At 46.3% G+C, this 27,888-nt stretch overlaps 1 protein-coding gene and 1 long non-coding RNA gene across 2 annotated transcripts in view; one reads left to right on the plus strand and one right to left on the minus strand.

Annotated features, from left to right (window-relative positions):
- The window catches only part of LOC116454119, a 20,999-nt gene extending 16,532 nt beyond the window's left edge, over positions 1–4,467 (plus strand). Inside the window, exon 6 of the long non-coding RNA XR_004244011.1 lies at positions 721–4,467. This is a non-coding gene — a long non-coding RNA (uncharacterized LOC116454119). The remainder of the gene's footprint in view (positions 1–720) is intronic.
- Positions 4,419–27,358, minus strand: APPBP2 (amyloid beta precursor protein binding protein 2). The gene is made up of 13 exons (XM_032130309.1): positions 27,190–27,358; positions 18,381–18,469; positions 17,514–17,665; positions 16,863–16,986; positions 12,518–12,686; positions 11,748–11,837; positions 11,233–11,300; positions 11,049–11,154; positions 10,650–10,774; positions 10,386–10,471; positions 9,855–10,045; positions 9,294–9,459; positions 4,419–9,096 (listed from the first exon to the last, which is right to left on the minus strand). Exons 1-13 carry the CDS (start codon positions 27,328–27,330, stop codon positions 8,843–8,845), a joined length of 1,761 nt encoding a protein of 586 aa, XP_031986200.1. The 5' UTR covers positions 27,331–27,358; the 3' UTR covers positions 4,419–8,842.
- Positions 27,359–27,888: the final 530 nt, after the last annotated feature.

The following is a 27,888-nucleotide window of genomic DNA, read 5'->3' on the forward strand; positions in this document are numbered from 1 at the left end:
AAAATCCCAGATCCAATTCTCAGCTTCGAGCTAGAACAGAGAATCCTCTGCCCTCTCCTGGCTCCTGTACGTGGCTGAAAGCTGCAGAAATCAGCCTCTGAGAAAGAAATTAAGCTCCTGGGCTCTCAGGCTCTGAAAGTGTTTGGTTTAAAAATAAAAATTCCAAGCAGCGTGACCTCTGGCGACACGAAGGTTCTTTTTCCCTAGGGATTGCCCGAGGGATGCGCAGCGGGCGCTGCTCCCCGTCCAACCTCCCTTGGGCTGCTCAGCGCGGGGACCCAGCGCCACCCCCTCTCCTCCCAGTGCCACACGGCGACAGTGACATCCAGTGGCAGCGCACACCCATCCACATCCCCCCGCCTGAGCCTCCCTGCAAGCGCAGAGCCCGGCAAATGCCAGTTCCCTGCGCCGGGAAAGGTCTGGATTTAAACCACGGGTGCAGAGCGGGCTGGGTGGCACACAGCGAGCAGGGACAGCAGGGACACACGGCTGGCACAGGCAGCAGCTCTGCCGGCACGGGATGGAGCCCCGGGTCCCCTCCGCAGGACAAACACAGCAGAGGTGAGGACGGGATCAGCCATCCCTCAGCTCAGTGCTGCTGCCACCCCACAGGGCCGAGGCCAGGCAAGAGTTATTGCCCAAGCGTGAGTCAGCCTGTGGCTCTCGCTCACAGAAATACCTCCAAAAGTGGTTTTATGTTCTTTTTTTTGTTTGTTTAAGCAATTCTGCTGTCCTTCAGAAAACCCTGGGTCAGTTCCAGAACTCTCAGGAAAAACTCTGAAGCTGCTTTAAATCAGCTGTACCTTCAGGAACAGCCGGGTCAAAGAGAGCGTCACCTCCAGCAAGGTCCCCACCCAGCAGCGACAGGTAAGGCACAGTCACTGTCACTTTGTCACCGAGCAGGACAAGCTTTTTCCTGCTCACACAGAGCCTTTACACCTAGAATTTTTGCAGAAGGATGAGCAGGTGAAGATGTGACCAGTGCTGGAGGAGCTGGGCAGGTTGAGCTGCTGTCCCAGACATGGGAGCAGGGAAAACAGCAGCTCCTACAGCCCCGGAGGGAGTGAGGAATGAGCCATCCCTTTGTTGTCAGCTGCTGGTAATTAGGGTGTCCCTACCTTGCAATCTGGATGCTCCAACATAGTTGTGGTTTGCTCTGCCCACCCCACCCCAGCCACACTTTTGTCTTCCCGAGCAAAAATGCAGCCCGACCTGTAGCAGGGGTGTTTGTGCCTCCCAGGCCCTGCACTGGTTACTCCTGCACCTGCACACCCCAAAGGTGGAATGAGACAGGGACGGGAGAGGCAACTGCTGACAGCATCGGCTCTGCCACAAACAGGTGCCACAGGCGGCCCGGGAAGGAGGATTTGTCCCACATAAGCCTCTTTTCAAGCTGCTAAAACACAGCCACCATGTCCTGTGGGAGTTCTCATGCACTCAGAACCAGCTCGCTTCTCATCGCTTTTCTCCCCAGTCTCTCTCTTTCCCTCTGAAATGTCCAATCTGGTCTGTAACAGCTCGGAGGGAGCACTTCAAATCTAAATTGGTAAACTAAAAGTCAAAACCCAAGAGCTGCCAGACAACGTGATCCGGGAGGCTGAGTAGGAGTCCCACAGTGCCCTGCCGGCTGCGCGGCTCCAGGCGATCCTCCCCCGCCTGGCTGCTTCCCGCAGGGGCGGGGAAAACACCAGGCAGCCAATTCCTACGGAGATAAAGGCACCAGAGACACAAAACGCATGAAACGCCCCAAATCAGTGCATTTGAAATGCAAGGGACATCCCAGGGGGTTGGGACTGTTCACTGCCCAGAGCCTGGGGATGGGCCAGCAGAACCGCCTGCAGTTCCTGCTGCTCCCGTGGATTTCTGGTGACAAGGTATCTGTGGGATGGAGCCACATGCAGAAGCCACCCAGTCAAATCCCCAGAGGACAGACTGGGCTCACCAGGATCAGTTCTGCCTTCCAGTTACTTTGAGGGGTTTTTAAGGTTTCCAGACCCCATTAGAGGTCAATGGACATTGATCAGTGCAGTATCCTCAGAACAAACAGCAGGGAATCCAGACTGTCTCCATGGTTTCCCAAAACCACAAACTCCTGCAATACTTGCAGCATCATAGCAACAAGCTCCAGCCCAGCTAAACCAAAATTCTGTTATTTTAAACCATGGGATCTTACTCATGATGATCCTGGAGATCCCTAAGAGTTGTGCATCAACACCAAGACTGGATTAAGGCTCTGGAAGTACCAGACCTACCTTCAGTACATCATTCCTCTTGTATAAACCCCAATCACGGAAGAGCAGTGTTTGGAGGAAGCAGCAGCTGTGCTCCTTTCCTTGCTGGGGCAGAAACTCCTCTTCCAAGGAGTTGGCAGGGCTGGGTCACCATTGGGCTTGATGATCCCAAAGGTCTTGGGATTCTGAATGACTCTGGCTGGGCTTTGGGGTTGGCCACATTTGATTTATGGTTCAATCTAGGTTTCAAGAAACATCAGAAATATCAATAATTTGGCACAGAAATCTTTCAGTCTGACCAGTAAAAACCCCTAAGATCCTCCACTCCCACATGCTGGGAATGGGACAGCTGGGTGGGGGCTCAGTTACTGCCTTCAGCTCTGAACCCAAGCAAGAGAAACCCCTCCTAGATCCCTTTGGGACACCGTTCTTAGAATCAGGACAACAGATTTCCTTTTTAAATGTGGATCCCATCCCCTGACCTGGGCAGGGGCCTGGGATCCCTGCCTGTGCAGGCCCTGGACACAGCCCTGTCCTCCAGAGGCTGTGGGAAGATGTTTTGTCTCACCCTCCTCCCAGGGCAGCAGAGCAGACACTTGTGTGGCGCAGACCTGGATCATGAGGAATTTTCTTTGGATGACAGAATAATTCCTCCAGCTAAAGGTAAAAGCCCAGTGTAGGAGTGCCTGTGGCTGCAGCAGGAAAATGCTGTCTGCCCTCAAAGTGTCACACTGGTTTAAGAGAGAACTGAGCAAGATTAAAGGCTGCTCAGGACTTGGATTATCCCACAATTTTTCCAATAGGACTTGAGGTGACTTAGAAGTGACAGGAAAGCTCTCAAGGAAAACTGAGCTCTGCCAGAAATAACCTCCGTTTCCTGACCAGGTGACGTGGGCAAAGAGGAAGGATTTCACCTTCGAGGGTTCCTGCTCCAAGCAGGATCAGAAAATCTTTGGAATAAACTACAGGATGCAATGTTACAGGGATTGCCTTTCGTGCTGCTGCATTTTAGAAGACGGCAGAGGCAGCTGGACTTGCTCTCCCCAAAAATCAGCAGAACGGCCTCATTCATACCTCAGCTTTCCCTTCACCTGGGCAGAAGTTTCAGGGTTGCTGCTGTTAATTCTTCCTTCACACCAGCAAACAGAATTTTTTTGGAGTCTCCTGTTGTTGGCTTTTCTTGACAGTCTGGCTCCAGCACTCCCCAGTTGTCATTTCCCTGAGGAAAAGGGTAAGAATTGAGAAAGCTGCAGGGGCACACACAGACACCCAGGGATATCCACCCCCATTCATGGATTTCAGGCTACAGGACCAGAGCTGGCACTGCCACAGCCCCAGGGACTCCAGGGTCACCCTCAGCCAAGGAGGTGAGCCTGGCTAAGGCCTGACCCGGGCTCTCAGAGCCAGGTGAGTGTTCCAGGGCATTTTGCCTTTGAAAATGGAAATCTCAGCCCTGTGAGACGAGGGGAGGCCTCTGCCTGAGCTCCACACACAGCTGGGGGGCTGCAGGTCACTCAAATGTCACAAACCTGATGGTTTAAAAATAAAACCCCAGAAATGCTGATTTTTAACCCACTGTGCTCAGGCAGCCACATGAGATGCTTTTGTGCTGCCACTGTTCACTTGCAGGAGACTTTGTGTTCCCATGGCCACTTTAGGGAGAAAAAAGACCAAGAAGCAGGGAAGGATCTGGGAAGGATCCGCATCTTGCGGGTACCATGGGCTCCCCCCTCCCACTGTTCACATTCCACAGGTATCCAACACAAGCCCCATCCCTAAGGATTTGCAGGATTTGCCCCCAAAGGCAGGGATGCCCTCCTTCTCCTGGCAAGGACAGGCACTGCGGGAAGGGAAGTTGTAACCAATTCACTGCAGATACTCCAGGCTGCGGGAACACTCTATTTATTAGGTCAATATTTCATTTTAGCAATACAGTTACAGAATATCACAATGCTGGTTACAAACATAGGATGGCTCCATGGGTACAGAGGATGTCGGGCACTGCAGCTGGGGAGAGGTGGGGTACGAAACGTTCGTCCTGACACGACAGGGAGGGGGCTGCAAGGTCTAGTAATGATCAAGATACTTTTATATAAATGAACGTGGCACTACAGGTGGAGATTCTGGTTTAGAGGTGGGTTTGTGTAAGTAGTTCCATTTATACAGTTATACAGTTCAAGCAACATCTTTTTTTTTTTAATGCTATTAAATTAAAATCCCCTGTAGTTCAATAAAGTATAAAAATAGTACTGAACCTGGTAATATTCAATAAAATGTAGAATTCATTCACATCATTAAGTAGTAAAGAAATTGTAAAGTTGTAGTTACCATGGCAACATTGCTTCCCAGAAAGGAATATACAGAAAAGAAAAGTTACACGTATGGTACCTGCGACGAGTATTTAGCGATCCAACACTGAACTTGTGCACCACAAACCAAGTTTCTAAATATCTCTATATATTTATATAGTATATATCTTTTTCATCTTAAAATTTACTTCTGAAAAGAAAAAAAATGTGCACTTCAACAAACTCACTAAGGCCACTCATGCTATAGATACCGAGGATTGCAAGGAGTAGTGGAATACGAGACCCTAGAGCACACACTTTACATCACCCAGGGACACCTGTGTCACTGCCCAAAACGTTCCTGAGATTTAGGGACAAAAGCATTCCCAGTGCTGCCAATTCTTTGTAGGTTTTTGAATTTACATCTAGATAAAGGAAATTTTCCCCACTTCTCCCCGAAGCCCTCCTGGGGCCCAGTGTCTTAAGAGCCCCAGGCCACGAGTGTCACACACACCCCCCACAATGCAGAAGAGGCTTTGCAGCTGACACTGGCCAGGAGTTTTCTTGTAAGGGAACGAGGACTTCTAGATGAAATCAGGTTCTGCACAGGCAGCAGAAGGAAGGATCTGCTGAAAGGTTGGTAACAGCAACACCTGCCCTGCACTGCCTGCTGCCAGCCCGAGTCACAGCCCAGCCACATCACCCCAGGGAGGTTTTGCCAACAGCTTCCCCCCTGTTCGAGGCACGGTGAGTTGTCCTTTTTGTGCTCTCCCACGTTTAGGACTGAAAAAGGGAATCGACTTCAATGTGCATTTTTGTACCATGAGAAGCAGCAATGGCACCTTGAACAAACTCCCCCCTCACTGATCCAAACAGCCTCACGCTGAAAGTAAAATATTGAGGGTTTAACTTAATCAATAGTGAAAATAATTTACCTTGAGGTGACACCCGTCCTCACCACCTGCACCCAGTGACTCTGGGGTGATTGCTTTACTCACCTTCAAGGAAAAGATGCATTTCACAGGATTTCCACTGCCAGCACCAAACAGCCCCCGCGTGGGCACGTTGTGCATCTAAAAATGCCAATCATTCATTCCTGGATCGATGTCCCACCGTGCTAGGCCCCACCCCAGTACTGACCCGGCTGTGCATGGAAAAGCTGCCCTGGGCTAGGGCAGGAGGGGAGAGAGGAGCCACGGGGCACTGGAAAACCCCACAGGAGGAAAACAGAGGGGACTGAAGCCCCTGCTTTCAGCTCTGCCCGGGACAGAGCGAGGGAGGACTGGAGTCGTGCTACAAGATCCACTCCAACGAGTCCTTTACCTCCATCCCAGCAGGGTCCCACTCCTCAAAAGCACCAAACTGTAACAGCAGAGAGAGCAACAGAAACAGCAGCAGCACAGCATCCCAGACAGGCTCCAGGGGCCAACACAGAACCTGCCAACAGCTCCCTTTGGGAGACATGGAACCAAACCCCCATGGGGTCAGTTCTGTGCTGTCCCAGCCACGAGTGCAGGTCCCGAGCAGGGGCAGCAGAGCTGTCCCAGGCAGCTGCAGCATCATCCTGCCAACCCCCCGTGCTCCCCCAGTACCAGCAATCAGCCACAGCCACCCCGATCCAGAAGGGACCTGCCCCGGCACGATGGAGCTGCAGGGATGCTGCAGGAGCAGCTCAGCCCCACTCAGGATTCCCTGCAGGCACAGGAGGAACACACCAGAGCCCTCAAGGATCACAACGGCCCTTGGCCAAGTCCTCTACCAAAGGGAATTCCCAGGGAGCTTTAGGACCTTCCTTCCTCCCAGCCAAGCCAATGCACCAAGCAGGCAACGCGCTGAAGCAGCTTTAGGAAAGGACAAAGAGTAGCAGCCACCAGAGCTCAGACTGAAGCCACCAACAAACAAACAGAAGGGATGCATTTGGTTACGGAAGCGCAGCTCCTCCCCAAGCTGCCCACACCAGAAGCTCCCCTGGCTGCCCTGACCTGAGGGCAAGCCATGAACAGGGACACAACGAGGGCTGGAACAAGAGCAGTGGTTCCTGCAGGCCACTGACTGCTGTCGGTCAAACAATGCTCCTCATCCCAAACACAACCTCGACACTGTGGGATTCCTTAGTCAAAAGCTGGTGACCCAAGACTGGGAACACAGAGTGGATAAATGATCTCCAGACAATGTCAGTGTAAATCCATGCACCCAGCTGGGAGCTTTAAACACTTCTGCAGCACAGAATCATCTTTAGGACAGCTTTAAGCCACTTCCCTGCCCAAATTCTGACACCACTGTTACGTACTTTGTTTAACTTTAAATAACTTTTAATAGGACGTTAAAATTCGTAAGAAATTTATAACTTGTCAGTGCCATGGGCATTCAGGGAGAAGAAGGTTTTGCCTTGTATAGCTGAATTTGTCTGTAGCTCCTACACAGTCATAAACAAAAACTGCTATAAATAAATCACATTTTAAATCCACACATAAGTAAGTTGGATTTTCACTGAGCAGCTGTTGCAGACACACTGCAGTTAAGTCCTAATACCACAGGGGGTTTTATGCAAATACATCTTTTCACCTCAGTGAAGATATTCTAAATATGCAATCATTAATCTGCATCCACTAATTATGTCATTGCATTTTAAAGGTGATATTACTCAGCCTTTCCCCCCCAAAAAACACTTGAAGGCACCAAAATACGAACTATTGGCCTGTAAAATTTCACTTCTTAGAAGAGCCATTAAGCTCCACATCATGTCCAAAACCTCTATTTCCTCCCTGAAGATCATCCAGCACCTTTCCCTGCCACAAACCCCATAAAAACCAATGAAAAACCAGACCCCCAACAGAACATCCAGCCCCAGTCCTGCTGGAAGAGCCGGCTGAGCCCCGGCTGTGACTGGCCAAGGTACAAACCCCTGAAAAGAGGGGGAGAGAACCCCCGGACTGACAGAATCCACAGAATCCCAGATCCAGGGCACTGCTGGTGCCGCTGGCAGAGCTGAGGTAACAGCAGCGAGTCGCTTCTGGTTTGCGTTACACAGACTTTCAATATTACCCAACGCCAGGAAATCAAACAAACCCCAGAACAACACCCGAACCCAAACCCACACAACCAAGCAGCCCCCAGCAGAAGAATTAAGACAAGCAAGTGAGAGAGGCATTCTCAGAGGGTCTGTACAGCTGAGTTCTGCTTCATAAATTAACATAAGGAATCGGTTTCTGGTTGTACTCTTGTTTAATGTAGAAATGAAGCATCACAAAAAAAAAGACCTGTTGTGCTTTTTGGCATTTTCCACTGACCCCTGCGAACTGTACAGTAAGTTGTGTTCTCCAGAAACAGAAAATGGAACTGGATTGGAATACAAAACTCTTCACTGGTATAAACAAGGTATGGCCTCTGTTAGCAGAGTAAGAGCCCGTGGGAAAGGAAAGGAGGAGTGGCTGCAGCAGAGTGGAGCGTGTGGAGCTGTGGCACTGCCAGGAATCTCTGCAGAAGCTTGCTGGGTACAGACAAACCATCATTTCACTTCCTAGCTCTGGATCTATTACATGGATATCATTTGCACTGATCAGACATCTAAATGAGAGTTCTACTGTCAAAGTGAATGCAGGGGCAGAAATACTAAATTAAAGCCACTGGTCCAAAACCGGTTTCTAGCAGGCTGGTCCACTGTGGTGTCCTGGTCCAGCTCAGGTGAGCACTGGTGGTGGCACCGAGGACACTGTGGTTGCTGGTCTATGGGATCTGTACTGGTCCAGTTCAGGGCATCCACAACAGCACAGGCAGCACTCAACGAGCGGATGGTGCTCTCCAAAGTGGGTCTTTGCCACTTTTCTTGGTAAGGCAGCAGCCAAGGCCAGCACATCCTCCCTTTGCTGGCTATTTACCATGAACTTTGCTACAGTGATACAGCAGAAAGACCTTTCTCTATAGCTCCTCAGAGTACAGCTTTTGTTCTCTCTGTGAATCAGCAGAAAGCTCTCGATGAAACCTTCCATCTGTAATAAGAATGCAACTCTTTTGAACTCAAACAGTTTTATTTAATGTTTTCTTGCAGACTTTCTGCAAAGTAGCTTCTTTTGAAACAAGAGAGAAAGAAGGGGGTTTTTTTGGGAATACCAAGTTAAAAATGTGAGCCGAACTAAACATGCCATACACATGCTGAGAGGAATTTAACACACATTCATCCGTATGGGCACTCTTCAGTAGACTGGACCAGTGTTTCAATGCAAATTCCAGCCCCCAGAGAACTACATGGTTTAGATTTCACAGTATGACTTTTCCCCCTGCAACCTGGGGAAAAAAACCTTAACTGGTTAATTGACCAAGTTCTTAGCTGCTCTGTCCATCGAGGTTCTGAGACATCAGAAAAGACTGGACCACTTCTTCTGTGGACTGGGGGCTGGTGCTGACGTCCTCCAGCGCATCCGTGACCGAGAACTGCCGGTCCCGCAACCGGTTCCAATTGGCCAAAATGTTGTGGTACTCAAACACCTTCTCATAATTGCCAATGGAATTGTACAGTTTAATGAGACCTCTGTAATCGTATTCAAGTCCACTGTATCCTTCACCAAAAAGCTTCTTTCCTAAAGAAACCCAAGAGAAAAACCAAATTGAGAGGTAAAATATCCATGTGCTGCATCTGAGTTCTCAGGTTATTTTTACCAACAAAGTTTGCCTACGTTCTCCATTTATGTTCTAGCCACAAAATGCTGTCTAAAGACTAACAGCCAAGTTATTTTCTAAAAACTTTAACACATTTAAGTTTCCTGCGGTCACTTACCAATTGCTATGGATCTCAGATAAAGCTTTTCAGCATTTTCATACTGGTTCATGTCATAGTTGTAGAGGGATGCAAGATGGCCCACGGAGAGGGCAACTTCATAATCCTCCTGCCCCAGGAGCTGCTCCTTAATCTGGATGGCCTTGATGTGCATTTCCTCTGCTTCCTGTCAGGGCCAGATTCACACAGGTCAGTCAGACACCACTCACCAGCCCAGAAAAAGAGGGGAAAGAAAGTTTAAAGAAACTTAACTATGTAGCAGCTTAAACAGTAGCATTTTGTAACAGGCAAAAAGGAACAAAGCCAAATATAAACCAAGTTCTCCAATTCTTTAGTTAAGTGGATCAGCAGATTGTAGCACCAAGCTCTGTCACCCTCTGAGAGCATCATCCATCTCCATGGATTATTTTTGCACAAAGCTTTTGAGGTGAATGATAAAGCACAAGTTTTCCAAGCACAGAACTACCAACTGAAGTTAGGAATTGTGGACACTGAAACCCATCATTTGTAGTGACAGATTTCAGCTGTCTTGCAGATTTTGGGTCACGGGTAAAGTCTTACCTTAAACTTCCTCATGGACTGATACAGTCTGCCCAGGTTGCCGTAGTGTTTGGCTGTTTGCACGTTGAACTCCCCAAAGGCTTTTTTAGCCAACTGGAGCGAGGAGAGGTGTAGGTCATGAGCCTCCTGCAGCAGCCTCTGCTCTGTCTCCTTGTTGTGACAGTCTATGGCAATCTCCTCCAGGATAAGTGCTGGGGGCAGGAGAGAGGAGCTGTTACTGTGTCCACACACAGCACAAAGCCACAGACCCCAGACACCTCGGGACACAGCTCACCAGGCTTTGTGCCTGTCACAAACTGCTTTCACACTGCTGTCTCAAGCTCCCAACACTATTTTTAAACTCTGTAATTTTACTGCCCCACACCAACTCTTCTGGCTAAGTCCTGAAGTTGGGATTTTTTTGTATTTACAAGTGTGCTGTAAACACCAAGGACTACAAACACCTCCACTGAAAAAGACAGCTCAAGCTACATTGCCTGGTAGGGACCAGGATGAACACATCCAAATGGTTCAAACAACAAAGGGAACTACCTTTAACTCTCTTTGAAGAGGCCAAGAGAAGATGGTCTTCTGGGAGAATGTGAGTGATAATGCCAATAGCACGTTCAGCATGGAATCTGAGAGAGTTGAAATAAAAAATTCAAGATACATTTATGTACATCAGCAGCTGACTGATAAAATATTAGAAATATTAATGCAATGAACATGCATTTAAATGATAGTCAAAGTCTGGGTCATTTCAGAACATTTTTCTCCATGTACAGCACTAACTGTGCTGCTGTGTGTTGTACTCACAGTGCATTGTCAAATTTCCCAGAGCTGTACTGGTGAACATACGAGGAATACGCCAAGTCTTCATGAGCTGTAGCTACGTGGATGTTTTTACCTCCAAACACTGACTGCCGGATATCGAGCGCTGTCTGCAAGGGTTCCAAAAATACAATTTCATCAGTTAACACAGAAAAAAACCCCAATCTACTGGCTCTGAAATTCTCTTTTCTCTATTTGAGACACTAAATACATAAAACGAGTCAGAGGAAGACAATGAAAGCAAAAACCCCATAGCTGGCGGTGTTCAGGGTTTTTGTAAACATCATCATTGCAGTCATTAAATCAACTATTCTCTACCTCCATGAATTAACTACAGCATCTGAGAGATTAAAAATATCAAGAGAAACAAGTCCTGCTGCCTACCTGATAGATGGCAACAGATTGGCAGATATTGTCTACGTTGAGCAAGTAAAATCCGTAGTCTAGTAGCGTGTCAGAGTATTTGGGGTGCTTGGCTCCAAAATGCTCCCTGCACAAACACACTTCCATTAGAAATTGAGGCACGTTGAGTATAATTTTGAAAGGTTTTTTCTGGAATGCCCCTTACCTGGCAAGGTACACAGCGTGCTTTATGAGCTGCTCAGCCTTCTTGAACTCCCGTTTCACCACGCAGGCCTGGGTAGGGGAAGGGAAGCACGTGAGGAGCTGGGCACTCACAGCTCAGCCCCTCCAGACACTGCCACACTTACTGATGCTTTTAATTTCAAAATATCATTGTGGTTATTAAAGGACTTTTCAATTATTTAAGAAAAGGAGCCCAGCATTAATAAACTGATTTTATCCTGCCTGACCAAAGGGACTGTGCTGTACCTAGTCCAGATCAAAGAGGGAACAGAGCCCTTCTCAGGGAAGTTCGCAGGTTAACATTGTCACAATGGTCACTTGTGCAGCTCTAACTCAGTCTCAGAGAGAAAGAAATAGAAACAAAACCCCCCACCCATTCTGAGACAAACACAAACAAGCCTTAGGGCTCCTGAGGAGAATTCTGGAGTTAACAACCTCTCTTCAGCCATTCTTGGCAGCAATTTAGTACCCAAAACAACAGGGAGATTTTAGATTCACCTTTGATGCTTGTCGTAGCACATCCACCACTACTTTTACAGGCAGCCCAACTGTGATCTCCTTCATGGCTTCTATGCACCACTTATAGGCCTGTGGGACAGAAAGGCACCAACACAATGAAGCTGGAACTTCACAGTGTTGTAACATTAAGAAAAAACATTATCTGCCTCTGAAAAGCTGGTCATTTACACTCCAAAATTTAAAATACGCTGTTTGATTGCTTATGTGTAATGAACTGTCCAGTTATGTCTTAAAAGACAGACTTAAAACCCACTTTTAAGGTTAACAGTGAATATGTAAGTATTTTATATTAATCTAAGGTTTATATTATTACAATTACATTTACAGACAGAACAGGGTATTTTATAATCTTTAAGCAATCCTCACAATTCCCAGTGTGCAGGACAACACCCTGTCAGTGAACTTAGGGGCTAAAGGAAAACCAGTTTATAGAGTAGTTTCACTTAAGACAGAGTTTTACAAAACAGGTGCAAAGACTGACTTCTGCTATTCATTTTTACCCATTAAAATAAGCTTTTATAATATTTCATTGACAGATGACTAACAGGTACGGGCAAGGTAACACATGTATCTTCATGTTGGTCAAAGTGCTGCAAAGAGCTTACAGACTAACACAGAACGATACGTAGAAACAGCAGTGGATAAATGAATCGTTGCTCTGGCAGTGCCACACAGCTCCCAGGGAGAACAGAACCAGGACTAAGGAGGAGCACCCAGGCAGGTGCCAGTGCCCCCCCAGGCCCCCTCACCTCGTCGTAGTGGCTCTTGGCGAAGAGCAGGGCGCACAGCTCCCCGTACAGCGCCGCCTTGTTGGCCTGCTGCCCGTGCTTGGCCAGCTTGTCCATGTAGGACTGTGCCAGCTTGAACGTCTCCTCTCCCAGGTGGTACTTGCAGTTCCCGTTCCGAACGTGCAGCAACCTTGGGGGATGCAGAGAGAGCTGCTGAGGGCGGCTGCAGGAACCGCTGCACGCACAGCGCCAGGGACCTGGTGGGGGACGCGCACACGGCTGGAGCTCTGCCAGCCCAGCACAACTGCCCTGCCTGGGGTCGGTCACACACCACAACAGGGCACAGGGCAGCTTCAGCAGGAATTTTTCCTGCTGGAAATGTCACAGGATTTTACCTATTGATGCAGTTTTGCATATCCAATGCACACTCTGGTGTGGTGTCTTTGTGTGTTAATTTTCATAAAATCCATTCTTCTCAATACTGATGCAATTCCTCTCCCAAAGCCCTGCCCTACACAGTCTGAAATCTCTCCCACCTCCTTCCCAAAGGGTGGTAACCCCAAACAGCCACAGTAAGTACAACACAGCTCATTTTCTGCATCCCTATGCTTTCCCCCCAAACCCTGCGTAGCTCCAAGTGGGCATTTTTGTGCTTTGGGGCTTGGGGGAGGTCTTCACAAAAGATTTAGTCACATCTATTCCACACACGTTCCAGCACCACCAGGAGAGACTATCTTATTGACCAAGTCCACAACAACTCCAACACCCCCTGCTCTTCCCTCTCCTACCCTGCTGCCTTCCCATCTCAAGGATCAACACCCAAATATAGCCAATAACACCACACACTGCTGAAACCTATTCCTGCTTCCCTAGAGAAGTAACAGTTCTAGCTGCTGGCACTTATTTAAAACAAAAGTAAAGAATTTTCTCATTAACATAGGCTGATGCTCACTGGCTTTAACGAGGTGCATTTGGAATGGGTGTGTTAGGATATTCCAAGCCCAAAGGGCAGAGCTGGATTCCCAGCCAGGGCAGCTGCTCCTGCTCCATGGCAAACACCTGCCAGTGAGCAGACGTGGAATTTTGGTGAATTAACCTCCACTGCCCCTGCTGGAAATGTGTCATTAGACAGTGAGTAACAGACTGAAAACACCAGGCAAGGCTGGGGAAATCAGGACAACACAGCACAGGGAGAGACCTGCACAGAGGGAAGGGAAGCAGAATGTGAAGCTGCATTGCAAAGAGGCTCAAACTCTGACCACGTGGGTTAATGTACAGGAACAGCATTTTAGTCCTGATATGATACATTAGGATAAAACTTCCAACCAATTGTTAAAGGGGAAGGAGTGAACAGTGAAGGTTTTGCTAATTTTTTTTTCTTTCGTAAACCTGTTTCCACTTGCTCCAAGTGGAGATTTAAGCTACTGCAGCCATGCCCCCTGTAATACAGCTCAGTTCACCCTAAAAACTCAGCCTGTCCAACACTGTCCCTCTGTTTCCCACCCAAATGCCTCACCAAACTCAAACAGTAATGAGAAAAGAAATAGAGTTTCCATTTTCCTAAGCAGGGCATGAAGGCAAGCACATGACAGATGTGTATTTGCTGCACAAAGAGAACATCAAAAGAAAAGCCCTTCAAAACCCTGCAAAAGCTACACAAGCTCCAGCTCTCCAGTGGGAAACAGCACCACGGCTCAAGAACAGACAGCAAAAAGCAACACCCACATTTTTCCTTAAATAAAGTCTCAGAACCAAACACAATGTACAAGTGCATTGTGTGCCTGGTCACAGGAACATTCCAGCAACAAGAGACAGGAATTATAAAGAGACGAGAGAAGAATTAAGTAAACACTTTCCCGAAAGAGAAAAAAACATTTTGCCAACACCATTCAGTTGGGAGCTGCTGTGCAGCATCAAAACCACGGAGCCCAAATCCCATGTAATGGAATAAGCCAGTGGGGATAGCACTGCAATTTAGATAAGCTCCTGGGAAAGATCATATCCAATGTCTGGATGCTTCAGTGATAGTGTCTAGAAACAAAGAAATCTCCAAAAAAACCCAAGCTAAACCTAAGCCAATCCTCTAGGATAAGCAGAGTTTATGTGATCCAGTTCTGAGTAACAAAAAAATCCTTTATTAATCCAAAGGAATCTTAGGAGATAAAGCCAAGAGGAAGAGAGAAGGCCTCAAGACATTTATGCTAATAGCTCTGAACCTCTTTTGATGTCTGCAATAACAGCTTTTGGGGACTAACCTCCCCCAACAAACTCAGTCTCTCAGAGCCAATACAGCAGCCTAGGAAGTCTAAAACCACCAGAAGAAAACAACCTAAGAATCAGCCAAGCGTGCAACAATGAAGTGGGAGAACCACGTATTTGTGTTATGCATTTGTACCTTACTGTTAACACAGAATAATGAGAGAAGGCAAACCAAAAGGAGCACCACACATGCAGGAAAGCAGTGTACAAGCTCAGAGGAACCTCCCACCTTCCCAGCTTCTCCACAGAATTTACTACTGCCAGGACAAGGAAACACCAAGTTGTGCTCAAATAACACAAAACTTCACACATTTTAAAACTGTGTTCTATTAATAACACAGTGTATTAATTCAACCCCCAGAGAGTTGACTTGTTAGCTTTAGAGCAAGAGCTGCCACTTTAAAATAGTGTCATACTTTGAAAAGCTGGACTTGAATTTTGTTTCCTTAAAACTCCCCCTCACTCCAGTGCAAGCTCAGTGCACAAACATCACACCCTGCAGTGGGGATCAGGTGGTCACAACAGGAAGTTTATTCTCAAGTTGAGAGGCAGTAAGCTGAGTATAACAACTGCTCTCTTGCCACAGAAAGGTGTTCAGATTTTACAGATTTAGCCCTTCTCAAAGTGTTTGACATTCTTTCAGATTGGTATAACCCCAAACCAAAGATGCCAAGTGTTTGGGAGATGCCAGAACATTTCCCACTCCCCCTGCTGCGCGGAGGGGTGATGTCCCACACAGGCCAGCAGCGTTCCCTAGAGAACAATGGATGTCTCTACCAAACAGAGCCAACACCTCCAGGTCAGAAGGGTTCATTCTAACACAGGATGCTTTCTTCTAGCAGGGAGTGAAAATCTCCTTTCCACAACTATTGTCCAGCAGAGACAGTTCCCTTTTTTCCCTGCCTTTCTTTCCCTTCTTTTCATTTCTATTTGGAGAAGGTGACAGAGTTATTTTTAAGCAACTTCCCCAGCTTGCCAAAGAGCCCGATACAACAAGAAAACTTTTTTTAGATTAATTAGAAGGCAAAGGACCAAGCACTAACTGTGGCTCTATATCCATCACTCCCCAGTTCTAGGAAGCTGGATACGTGTGCCCAGGCTCCTGGCATCATTTCTGGAATGCCAGCCAGCAGAACCAGGCAGAGCAGCATTGCCATGGCCCTGGGGCTGGCACAGGACATCAGCAGCTCTTGGCAAAGCCTCTTTACTCTTCGTGTTTGCCCAACCATAAACAAGATGCAGGGCTTTTTTCGGAGCAGCTTTCCAAACAAGTTTTGCTCTATATTCAGATAAATACAGCACATGCTTTATTATTTGTTACAGCAGCTAAAAAAAAAAAAAAAAAAAAAATCTCCTAATTTAAGTCTGCCCAGCAGCCTCCAGGTGCCCAAGGGCACATCTGGAGTGTGCAAAAACAGGTTGGTCATGGTGAGAGCAACAAAACCCAGCCAGCTCCTGCCTGCAGTTCATCACACCTCAACACACAGGGGGAAGAGCAACAGAGGCCTCTGTCAAGGGAACGTGAACCTCTGCAGGCCCTGAGAAACAAGGCAGCTTCAAGACTTTAGTAGCAAAAAATACCCTTTCCCAAATGTTTTCAGCTGTGGCTGGAGGTGCCCACAAGAATTGGACATCCAGATCTTTCTTTACCCAGGCCCAGAGCTAAGTACTCAGCATGGAACAAGAGAACTTGCTGGATGTGGAATCAGGAAAGGCAAGTTCTGATTTTATTTATGCTCAACTGTATCTATTATTGCTTGCATTTGGATTTGGCAAATTCTACTTGTCATAAATAGAACTTCAGCAAAGTCCAACACAGAACATTCCTTCACATGCAAAAATCCTTGAGAAAACAAGGATTCTGGACCACTCTTGTTATCCAGCAGTGTTCCCCATGAGAGATTACAAAGGACAGCAAAACACTGGGTTTTTTAATCCATTGTACTATGCTGCCAACTTAGAAGCTGAAAATCCAGGGATTAGTGTAAAACAAGCACCTCCTGATCTTCAGCTCCAGCCAGAAAAGTGTTTTGGTGCAGCAGAATACTAAAGGAGCATCTGGAGCTGGATGGCTCCAAGGTTTCCCAGGAATTCAAAGTGAGCTCACCTCACACAACACTCCACAGCACGGAACCAGTGAAGGATTTCATCGTGGAGGGTGCACAGCTGAAGGCAGGAAAGGAACACCTTCTCAGCATCACTGTACCAGCCTGCATCTGATAGGAACCCCCCTGGAAAAAAATCAGCAACAAACAGCAAAGTGAAGAGCAAAACACATCGGCAAGAGAAAAAGGGTTTGCTCAAGTCTTGCAAAACGATCACCTATTTCATAGACCTGCTTCTACAGACAGAAATCCTGTCAAGGTCAAACCCTCCTGACCTGTAAAGGATGAAATGTAAGAGGAGAATTCTCCTACAGCTGAAGGAAATAATACTTTGGTTTAGGATGGCTTTTTGGTATTACAGAGTTTTCCTACAGATTTCTGTCAAGAAAAACTTACCAACACCAAAATCATGCAAACTCCTCATCACATCTGCAAACCAATTTTAAACCTAAACTATTTGAACTAAAAAAAGTCTATATATTCTTAGATATTAAATCCAATATATTTCTTTTAAGACACCAAGTAGCTTTCCAAAAATTCCATTACAAAACACACGTTCTTTAAAAGGCCAATCTTTAACGGGGAAAAAAATTAATGTTAGATTAACTGAAGCTTGCAAGAGAGAAAGCAAAGAGCCCATGAGCAGCAGTTACCTAAAACAAACCCAATCTGGATTGCTTTTTCTTTCACAGCAGCATCTGACTCTGCAATGTAGGAACACCGTCTGCTGAAGGAATAGGCCAGGACAGAAGCAACCTTGACTCCATGGTCCATCAGAGCCTGGAAACAGTGATGGAGCAGATGTCTGCAACAAAAGGAAGCACAGCTCGGTTACACGTGCAGGTTTGAAAGCAGTCAGTTGGCTCTCATGAATTCAGACGAGACAAGTCAAGCCCAAGCCTCCCTCAAAACCCAAAGCAGATGAGTACAAGCCCCACTGTGAGGCTGCAGCTGATGGATCCCAGGTGCTGGGTGATCCAACACAAAGCGAGTGCACACCAAGTTCTTTGCAAGGACACCCTCCCGTGGGAGCCAAACACAAGCTGCCCACACAGGATTAAAACCGGGAAACAACAATTTCCACCTCAAACTCACCAGGGAGGAGGGCTCCAATCCCCCCTCCCCCAGCACTCGCAGACAAATGAGCAGTGATGGCTTCATTAACATCACACATGCTATGGGAGGAACCGGTGCCTGAAGACTCAAAGCTCATCCCGGTTAGAATGAAAGAATCTGATCTAAAAGAGTCAAGTTCCGGAACACCACAAATTGGAATATTTAATGACAGGAAAACTCTTCAAACTGGGGCGATCCCTCAGGATTTGCTAAATCAGCAGGAAATGGGTGCTGTGACTGCCACTGCTCAGGGACTGTCTGAGCACCGACTTCTCTGTGTTGAGCATCTTGGGGGGGGGGGGGAGGTTTGCATTTTTTCTTGTTTGCACCTTCTTTAAATCTCTCTTCCTAGATGGAGAGATTAAGAGCTGAAATGACAATTATTGATCTATTAAGATACTCACCTTTTATCTAAAGCTCGTAGCACCTTTGCAAAAACTTCTAGTTCACAAAATTCACTACCCAGCTGGCACAAGCGGCCCTGTTGGTAAAGCTGGGAAAAAAAAAAAACAGGTAAGTTAATCTTAAAATTTAAGATCTGGGAAATTCAGCTTACTAGCAAGGATAATTTACAATGAAATCTAGACCTTAAAGCATTGAAATAGAGCAGGCTAAAAAGTTCCAGTATCAGAAGATTTCACCACAGGAGTACAACTTCAATGTTTAAAAAAACTGAGCTATGAGAGGTCCATAGGTGGTTTCAAGGGGTTTTTTTTAAATCTACAGATGTATTTCCAGGTGTTTGTGTCCTCCTGCATCACCAAAACACTGCCACGTGTAAGCTACAAACCCAAGACAAAACCAAGAAACGACTGAAATCAGCAAAAAATACAACTGACAGCTGTGATACTAAGTACTTTCAAAACATGTTTAAATGGCACATAATCTAGGACACAGCAATGCAAATATATCAGATACAAATAAACCCAAACCCACAAGTTCTGCAAGGAGTGACTCACCAATACCCAGCACAAAGACAGGCACGAGCCCCGTCCCCATTTACACCTGAGCTTCCACAGGTAATTCCCCCATCAGTAACTGGGAAAACTGGAGTCTGTTCGTGCATTTATTAAGAGCGGTGGCTTGTTTTATGCCCAAAGTGATTTGGGCCTGCAGATAAACAAATTTATCAGCTGTGTTACTCATAACAAACCACTGACAGTTGTCCATGCAGTGCATGGTTAAGCTCTGCCACATCAGGCTATAAATGCTATGGATTTACACAAGTACAAAGGGACTGTGCAAATAAATGTCAGAGAAATCCACTGTGAACTATTAATTCCCATTATCTTGAAGGCCCTGACCCACAGATGAGCATAGGAGGGTACAGGACCTAAGGAAGCACCACTCCACACCTGCCACAGGCACCATCAGCGCTTAAATGAAAACATTAATATTCCTCCCACTTTTAATAATGCCTTAAAATGCTTCCAGTGATAAGCATCTGGTTCACCTTTTTCTCCACAAACACTGGGAGCTGATGAATTAATATTCCAAACACGGCACATGAGAACATCTCCAGCCTGATATTTAGTTTTAGTCAACTCTTCTTGTAAAAGCACACAACACTGGCTCTAGAGCACAGCAAATTTGTTATTTTAACAACACAACCTACAAAAAAACTTCAAAAATACTTTGACCTAATAATGTCAATTGCCAGAAATGAATGTTTTCCTTTTTGTTATCTATTTTTCTGGGGGAACATTAAAAAAAAAAAAAAAAAAAAAAAAGCAACTCTTTTAAAAACCAGAGCAAGTTTGCATGCAAAGTAACTGCTCAGATAAAGCAGCGTGTCCCTGCACTTCAAAGGGATCAGAGCTCCTGCTGGAGCTGGATTCTCTCTGGCACTGAAGGAAGAGCCAGTCTGCTGTATTTAAAAGCTACAGTCATGGTTAAATGTTCTCATTTCTTCAGCACAGCTGTCTCACAGTAAATGTTCTATAAAACCTAAAATGTATCTTCTGCAGTAAAAAAAAAAAAAAAGGGCTGTTTAAATTGCCTGGTATTCCATGCCCAAAGTGAAGGTGGGCATCCCATCAATAATTGGTGAGCTCATTTCTGGAGGAAGCTTAGACATCCCCAAGCTACTGTAGCAGGATTTAAGGCAACCAAAATTACTATCACGTTTCACAGCTCTCAAGTACAGTATCACTCCCTCCTATCACCTTGCACTGCTAGCCAAAAATCCCAGAAGATTCCTGGTTTATCAAATATTAACCATAATAAGACTTTTAAAAATTTATATATTTATGAGCTTACATAAACATCTTGTAAGGAGAGAATCTCTCTTACATGAGATTCTGAAACTGCCAAGGAGTAAATGGCCTGGTGGGGTGGGAGGGAGGGGGAAGGTCCCACAGGACCCTCAGTTTTAGAACATCAATAATGTCGGGCACATGTCAAGTTTGGCTTGGGCCCCAAAGTCCAAGCTGCAATTTTTCACTGCTCTAACCTGAAATACAACATCTTTGAGACTTTTACTATCCCTGTAACCCCTTCCCTCAAGATACTGGCAAACATTTTGAAGAATTAACTCAGCTGGAAGCCTCTTGGAACTGTTATGGTGGTTACAGCAATATTTTCAAACTAAATTTGACATGGAAATAGTGAGTATACATCAAACTGTGAAGTAATTCCAGGAGATCCAGTAACACTCATTGAGAAGCAGCTGGGAGGACTGAAGAAATGATTCTTGTGTCAAAGCTCCAGAGAGACAGAATCCCTGACCACAGCCTGGCTACATAACATGAAAACAAAACAGCGATTCAAGAAAAACATGCCCTGGCATGAACACAGAGCTTTGGACTTCTAAAGAACTATTCTGTTCTGAAGAGAGAAAAGTCCTTTAGACACCAGCTTAACCTATTTGGAACCTACCAGGGATTTATTTTTCTTTAACTATGGAAAAATGACTCAAAAACTGCAAGATGACTCCCAACTCCATCAGCTCACACTGACACATGAGTTCTGGCACTGAGGACAGCTATACATTTAATATACAGGTGGATTACCACACACATGCCCAATCCAGCTGTTGTGCACAGCTGTGAGAAACTCACCACGATCCTTCTTCAGGATCTAAGGCTGAATGTTGAACTGCACATCCAGGTGGGTGTGTTATAAAAGCTGCACGTTGTGGTGTCCCAAATTAAACATATTAATGACACTAACTTGTAACTTTAATATTATATTATAATTCTATTGAAGTTCTTGTCTTTCCCTGGGTAGATTAAGCTTAAAAAAACAACCAAACTTTCTATAAACATAATATTTTAAAAATCATTTTTCAAAGCAGATGGGGGTTAATTCCAGCCAGCTGTACAAAGATCCTCTAAAAGAGGAACTGAAGAAGACGCAATTTGAAAAATATGCTCCTGTTGCTCCAGTTTGGAAGAGGATTGGAAAGCATGGATAGTTCAGTAAGAATTACAGAGGAAATCCAAGAAGCTCCCCAGCATGTTTTGTAATGCCTAATAATGTAACATGGAGTATCAAGCCAGATTAGAGAAGGACAGTGTACTTAAAAAACAGCAGTATTTGGGAAAAAAGTTGGGCTGAAACCACCATGTTCCTTCCCCACTCAACAAGGAAGGAAAAAGTTTTCCTGAGTCAACAGTTCACTGAAATCTCTTGACAAATGACTCATTACAGAAAATAAACAGTTCAAAATTTAGGTACATTCCATGCTTTTAAATCAATTTCAAAATCATCTACAAACCCTCTGCACAAGCACTGCTTCTACTGGATGCTGTTTAAGGCATTAAAAAAGAGGAAAATTCAGCTCTCCTTGGAAAGCACAATGCCAGCTACCAGGCTGATCTGTACAAACCTCAATCAAATAAATAACCAAGAAAGAAACCAATGTTACTGAACTAGCCTGACTTCAGAGACATCTTTTAGAGCCCAGTGCTTGCACAGCCCAAACATTCCCACCTGCTCTGCTCTCTGGGCCAGAGCAGCACAGTTTGTGTTTCACAGAGTCCAGCACAAGGGGTACAAAGTCTGAGCCTCACAGTCACACGCGTGTGAGATTCTCCTCAGGAACTGGGAAAACCCAGCCTGCTTTGAAGTTCAATCAGCCCAGAGGAAATGAAGTGGAAATAGGAATTATTGTTCAGCAGGAGCTCAACACACCTCTGTTCATGATGTGACCTCATTATCTCAATTATGATGAGTTCTGGTGTCTCAGACTCAACAAGGATACTGAAAAGGAAGGGAAGTTGGAGGATATTGGGATGAGAAAACATGCCCACAGTTAGAGGTTAAAAAAAAAAAGCAATCTGAGTAGCACAAGTTAGAAGAAAAGAAGTTTCAAACTAGTAAAGACATAACAAGGAAAGACAGCTCAGTTCACATCTAAATTTAGACTACAGAAATAAGGCATGTGTTAATAATAACTGGCAAAAACTAACGAGGTAATGATTCTCCTCCACTGTGAGGCTTTAATTTGAAGAGGTGATAGAAGGCTCTGATTTAAGCCCAGCAGCATTCAGTGCAGTCCTGCTGCACACTGTGCCCCAGCCAGGTGACAGGAGAGGTTGTACACTGTGTGTGTGCACAGGCAGAAATCATCACTGCTTCCCACACATTTCAGTTCTCACCCCAGAAACAGCAGCACCAGGGGAGTTCAGTCTCTGTGAGCTCACCCTGGGGGTCACAGCAGAAGCCCTTCAGAAGAAGGCTCTGGGATGCTCTGCCTCCCTCACACTCTGTGCTTGTGACCTTGATTGTGCTTCCCTGGGCAGGGAAGCTCAGAACTGAAGCAGCAGCACAGCCACACTTCATTTCAGGGGGAGCTCATCCTTCTCACTCTCATCAAATACCCTGCAGACTGAAGCCTTGGGACAAGCTTGTTTTATTCTGATGGACAGAAATTACACTTATAATGATTCTCCATCAGTAAACTCAACCTCTGCTGCAATGCAGAGAACGGACGTTCTACTTCTTGTTTTCAACTGTCAGCAAATTCCTGTTTGTTCATTTTCTTTGGTTCAAAGAATACCTAAACGTGACAGAAACCAAATGAATGTCCTCTCCAACTGCTCCTGTGGTTAATGATCTCACCAGAAAACATTCCAAGAACAAATTATTTTCAAGAAAAATCAATTGTAAGAAAAGAGAAACACACAATCCAGGAAAGACATTCCAAAAGGAAAATAAACATGGGATGAAACTCCTCATTAACCAATACAAGTCCAAGATGAGGCTGCCACTGTGTAACTGCAACAGATAGATGGGGCAGAGAACACTAAAGCAGTGAAGCACCTTGGGAATCAAAGTCATGAGATAATTATGTAAAATAGAGCATAAAGCTGAGGTATAGGGGGAGAGAACCAAAGTCTACATAAGACACTGACTTCTGCCAACAAAAACTTGATTCTCTATACAAACACCCTCCCCTCAAAACATTATCCTCACTGCAACAAACTACAAAATACAGTAAGTTGATTTTTTCACGTGGTTTTTTGTTTTTTTTTTTGTTGATTTGGTTGTTTTGTTTTGGGTTCAGGGCTTTTCCTTTTTTTTTTTTTTTTGAGGACTTGCAGTTTATTCCAGCTGTCACTACTTTTTAATATACAATTTTGGCATTTTGCTCATATGCTGAATCTCAGTTAAATGAGATCCAGCATATTTCTTTCTTTGGCTTCTAAAAACTACACACCCTCTCTCTCATCCTCCCCCCCAGAAAAACAAGCAAGAGAACCTAACTAGTTTAACTAGGAAAAAACCCAACCAGGATATACACAAACCTGGCAAACACCCAAAGGAAACAAAGTATGATATGTGTGCACATTTTTATTCCCCCCCCAGAGGCAGGTGTTACTTGTAACAATACTAGTTATCAAGCTCCTCAAAATACAGCTGTGATTAATAAGACATTTAAATATTTTTTAGCTCAAATGTAGGCTTGGAAATTTCCAGGATATCCTCACAAGCATCCTGCTCTGCCTCTTATTTTTCTACTGGTTGCAAGGAAAAGTCAAACAGTGCTTGAAAAAAGAGATATGCACTGATACCCTGCTGAAGCAGTGCAGGTTTGTTGTTTTACCACAGTCATGATTATTTGATAGTACCTTGTTTTGAGTATGCTCCAGAAAGATAAATATGCTCAGCATGAGGAACCTGCCTGTTCCTGTCACCTTGCAGCAGAACCCATTCCTTATCAAACCCACAAGAACATCCTGCAGCTATCCCAGATCGATTCCTCACCCAGGTTTATAAGGCACGTTCCAAAAGTTAACAATTCTGGAAGATGTAGAGGTAAAACAAATCAGATTTGTTAAGGAGTGGGAAATAAGGCAGTATGTTATGACAATAGAGCCAAACACTGGATTAGAGGGTACCCTGGGGAACAAAACCAAGACACTGCTGGCATCTTCTTCCCTTTTAAATAGCAGCACATTGACCATCTCTGCTATTGTATCTCACCTACAACTTCTGAATCAACCTGGACATGTTGGTTAAACTGGGCAAACCTGGTAAACATTGAGTGTTTAGACCAATGAATATGATAAAAACATTTTTGTATGGCCACAGACAATTAACATCCATAGATCAAAACAAAATCTGACTGGTACCAGCTTTTATTTTTTTCAAAAATCAATGGCAAATCTCAAGTACCACAAACCATGATTAACACCTAGATAAAAAACTATTACTTACAAGTTATATGTGAAAGATTTGAAACATTTTTTATTCCTTTTCATCATCACAGAATGAAAGTGATATAGGATACTAACAACTAATTGACACCCCCCCAACACAGCAGCAACAAACACCACGTAGTCAAACAAATACTTAGAGGTCTTCTAGTCTGTCTTACTCCAAAGACTGTTAATGGCTTTGGAAATTCTACTTCTGCTTTAAAGAACTCAATGGTCAGGACATATGGAATAGGCCTCACCATGATAAAATGGTATTTAATATCCACCTGACATTCAAAATAACTGCCCAAAAGCAAAACAAGCACCACACACACCGTGGGAGGGATGTTGTCCCCAGCTGAACCTAATTCAGCTGCCCCTGAATGATACCTTTGACATATTTGATGCTGTCATCATCCAAATAGAGACTCAAGAACCAGTAACCAAGTGTTTATAGGTGCACAGAGAATCACACAATGGTCTGAGAGGGAAGGGACCTTGAAGTAATTCCAACCCCTGCCAAGGGCAGGGATGCCATTCTCTAGACGGGGTTATTCCAGGCCCCATCCAAGTTGGTTGTTCTACACAGAAAAGATGACACTGAGGACATGGAAGCCCAGTCTACCCTTGCAGCCATGGAACACTCACTGCAGGTATGGCCCAGTTTGGTTTATTCTGAATGAGGACATCCCATAGATGCGGGTTGGTGAGAGGAATATCAGCTCACCTTACACAGTTCAAGGACTCCTGTTGTGAAACACAGAAATTACAGGAACAGCTTCAAAATGACAGAGAACAGAGATTAGGGAAAAATATCTACAGTGGGTGAGGCCCTGGCACAGGTGCCCAGAGCAGCTGTGGCTGCCCCTGGATCCCTGGAGTGTCCAAGGCCAGGCTGGATGGGCTTGGAGCAGCCTGGGACAGTGGAAGGTGTCCCTGCCCATGGCAGGGGTGGAATGAGATGATCTTTAAAGTCCCTTCCAACCCAAACCAGTCTGTGATTCTATGCAGTCACTGTCATTAACAACAGCTGTACTGTCAGTACAACAGAAACACTGTTTTGGGGATAGGCACTTATCACCTTTATTATCATCTGCCCAGCAAGATGACAAACCCATGTACACAAGCAGAAGAAAGAGAGTAAGAGAGTCTCCTCAGAAATCAGACATGCTGCTGGATCTTCTTCATCATGGAACAACTCCACGTGAACCTGATTCAAAGCAACCACTCAGGAGCACTAATAAAAGCATAAAAAGTCAATTATCTTATCAAGCTCTCCTACAGACAAGTTTCTAAACAGCTAGGAATAACACATACTTGGATATTTCTATCATTAGAAGGAGGTTTTGTTTTATACTTTTAAAATTCACAGAGCACCATCCTCTCACCTGATTGAACATGAGGACCAGCAAGGCCAAGGAAGTTTATTTGCCAATGGTCATATTTACTAACACCTGAACGTAACCTCCCAAGTATTCTTCCACATTGTGATTTTCATATCTTTAGTCTTTAGCTGATGACTACTATGTGTCAATCACATCGTTATCTGTGAGCATGCTCATATGTCATAAAAATGGGTTTCCATCCTTCTCAGCACCTAAGGCAGACATGAAATAACCAGGACGCGGAAAATGCACATGTCTGCTTCGATGTTAGAGAAGCAATTTCCCTGTCCCCTGTAAACACTACCAGTCTCCATGTATACCATGGGTCACTAACCCTGGTTCATAACGATCAGGCTAAAGAATTACTTCATTTAAAAACTCCTAAATTTTTAGAAATTGACTGGAAGAGGAAAGAAGGGTTATCCCTCATCTTAGGTTTTTATAGACATTGTTTCTCCCCATGAATGCTCATTTACAGCTGTTCCTTTACATGAATGAAATGCCTGTTTAGGGGACAATAAGAAATTAATGGACCATCTCAGTGCACCTTTTACACCAAATCCGTATATTCCAGGGGCAGCTGAACGAAGAACAGCCCTTGCACCAAAGAATGATTTAATACAAATAAACCACAGCATTAAACAACACTCGGTTCTTTCCATCTGGTTCCTACCAGATCATTAATACTAGACCACGGCAAACTGCTCTCTCAACCACTGACATCACCGTCTCCAATACATTATTAAAAAAATAAAGGGGAAAAGGAAAAAAAAACATACTCCACCACAGCCAGCTCGGCCTCATCCTGCCCGCACCGCTCCCCAGTGGCGAGAGGCACCTTCCCCCGCGATCCCCAAGGCCAGGCCCCGTCCCCGCGTCGTCCCCGGGGGCTCCCCAGCCCCTCACCGCGGCCTCGGGGCGGGTCCCGGGGGCAGCCACAAGGCCCTGGCACGGCCCGAGCCCGGAGCCGCCGCTCCTCCAGCCGCAGCTCGGGCGGCCCCACAGGCCCTGGGCCCCTGGCCCGTCCTTCGGGCCGTGCCCCGCACCGGCGAGACCCCGCAGCCCCTCAGCCCCGCGCCCCCGACCAGGCCAGGGCAGGGCGGGCCCGGGCCGCCCCCCGGCCGCTTCTCCTTCCACGTCCCGCAGGCCCAGCCAGGCCCGGCCCCGCTCGGCCGCCGCCGTACCTTGTAGTACACGTCGAACTGGATGTTCTCGGGCAGCGAGCGGATGTCGCGGCGCCGCGCCCGCCCGTAGCTGTCCACGACGGCCGAGATGGCCGTGTTGTAGAGCGTCTCGGGGACCCACTCCAGCTCCACCGCCGCCATCTTGGCTGTGCGGAGCCGCCTTCCCCTCCCTCCCTCCCTCCCTCCGCCCCACCGCCGCCCGCCCGCCCGCTCCGCCTCACCGGGCTCCCGCCGCCCGCTCCGCCTTGTGCCCCGGGGCTGCCGCGGCTCTCGCAGCCCTGCCCGCTCCGCCTCACGCCCCGCGGCTCCCTTAACCCTGCCCGCTCCGCCTCACGCCCCGCGGCTCTCGTCCCCCTGCCCGCCCGCTCTCCATCACGCCCCGCGGCTCTCGTCCCCCTGCCCGCCCGCTCTCCATCACGCCCCAGGGCTCTCGGGGCTCTTCATCTCCCTGCCCGCTCGCTCCCCTCACGGCCCGTGGCTCCCCGGGGTCCCGCAGCCCTGCCCGGACGGGCGGCAGCAGCGAGAACGGGACATTGTGAGGGAGGCACGAGGGAACCAACTTAAGGGGAAGTAGCGCAGCGCTGTGGGGTGGGGTTTTATGGAGGGTCTGGAGCATCTCTCTGATGAGGAGAGACTGCGGCAGCTGGGCCCGGTTAGTCTGGAGAAGACGGAGAGGGGATCTCGTTAACGCATATAAAC

Source organism: Corvus moneduloides, chromosome 20, assembly GCF_009650955.1.
Source record: "Corvus moneduloides isolate bCorMon1 chromosome 20, bCorMon1.pri, whole genome shotgun sequence".
Taxonomy (NCBI): Eukaryota; Metazoa; Chordata; class Aves; order Passeriformes; family Corvidae; genus Corvus; species Corvus moneduloides.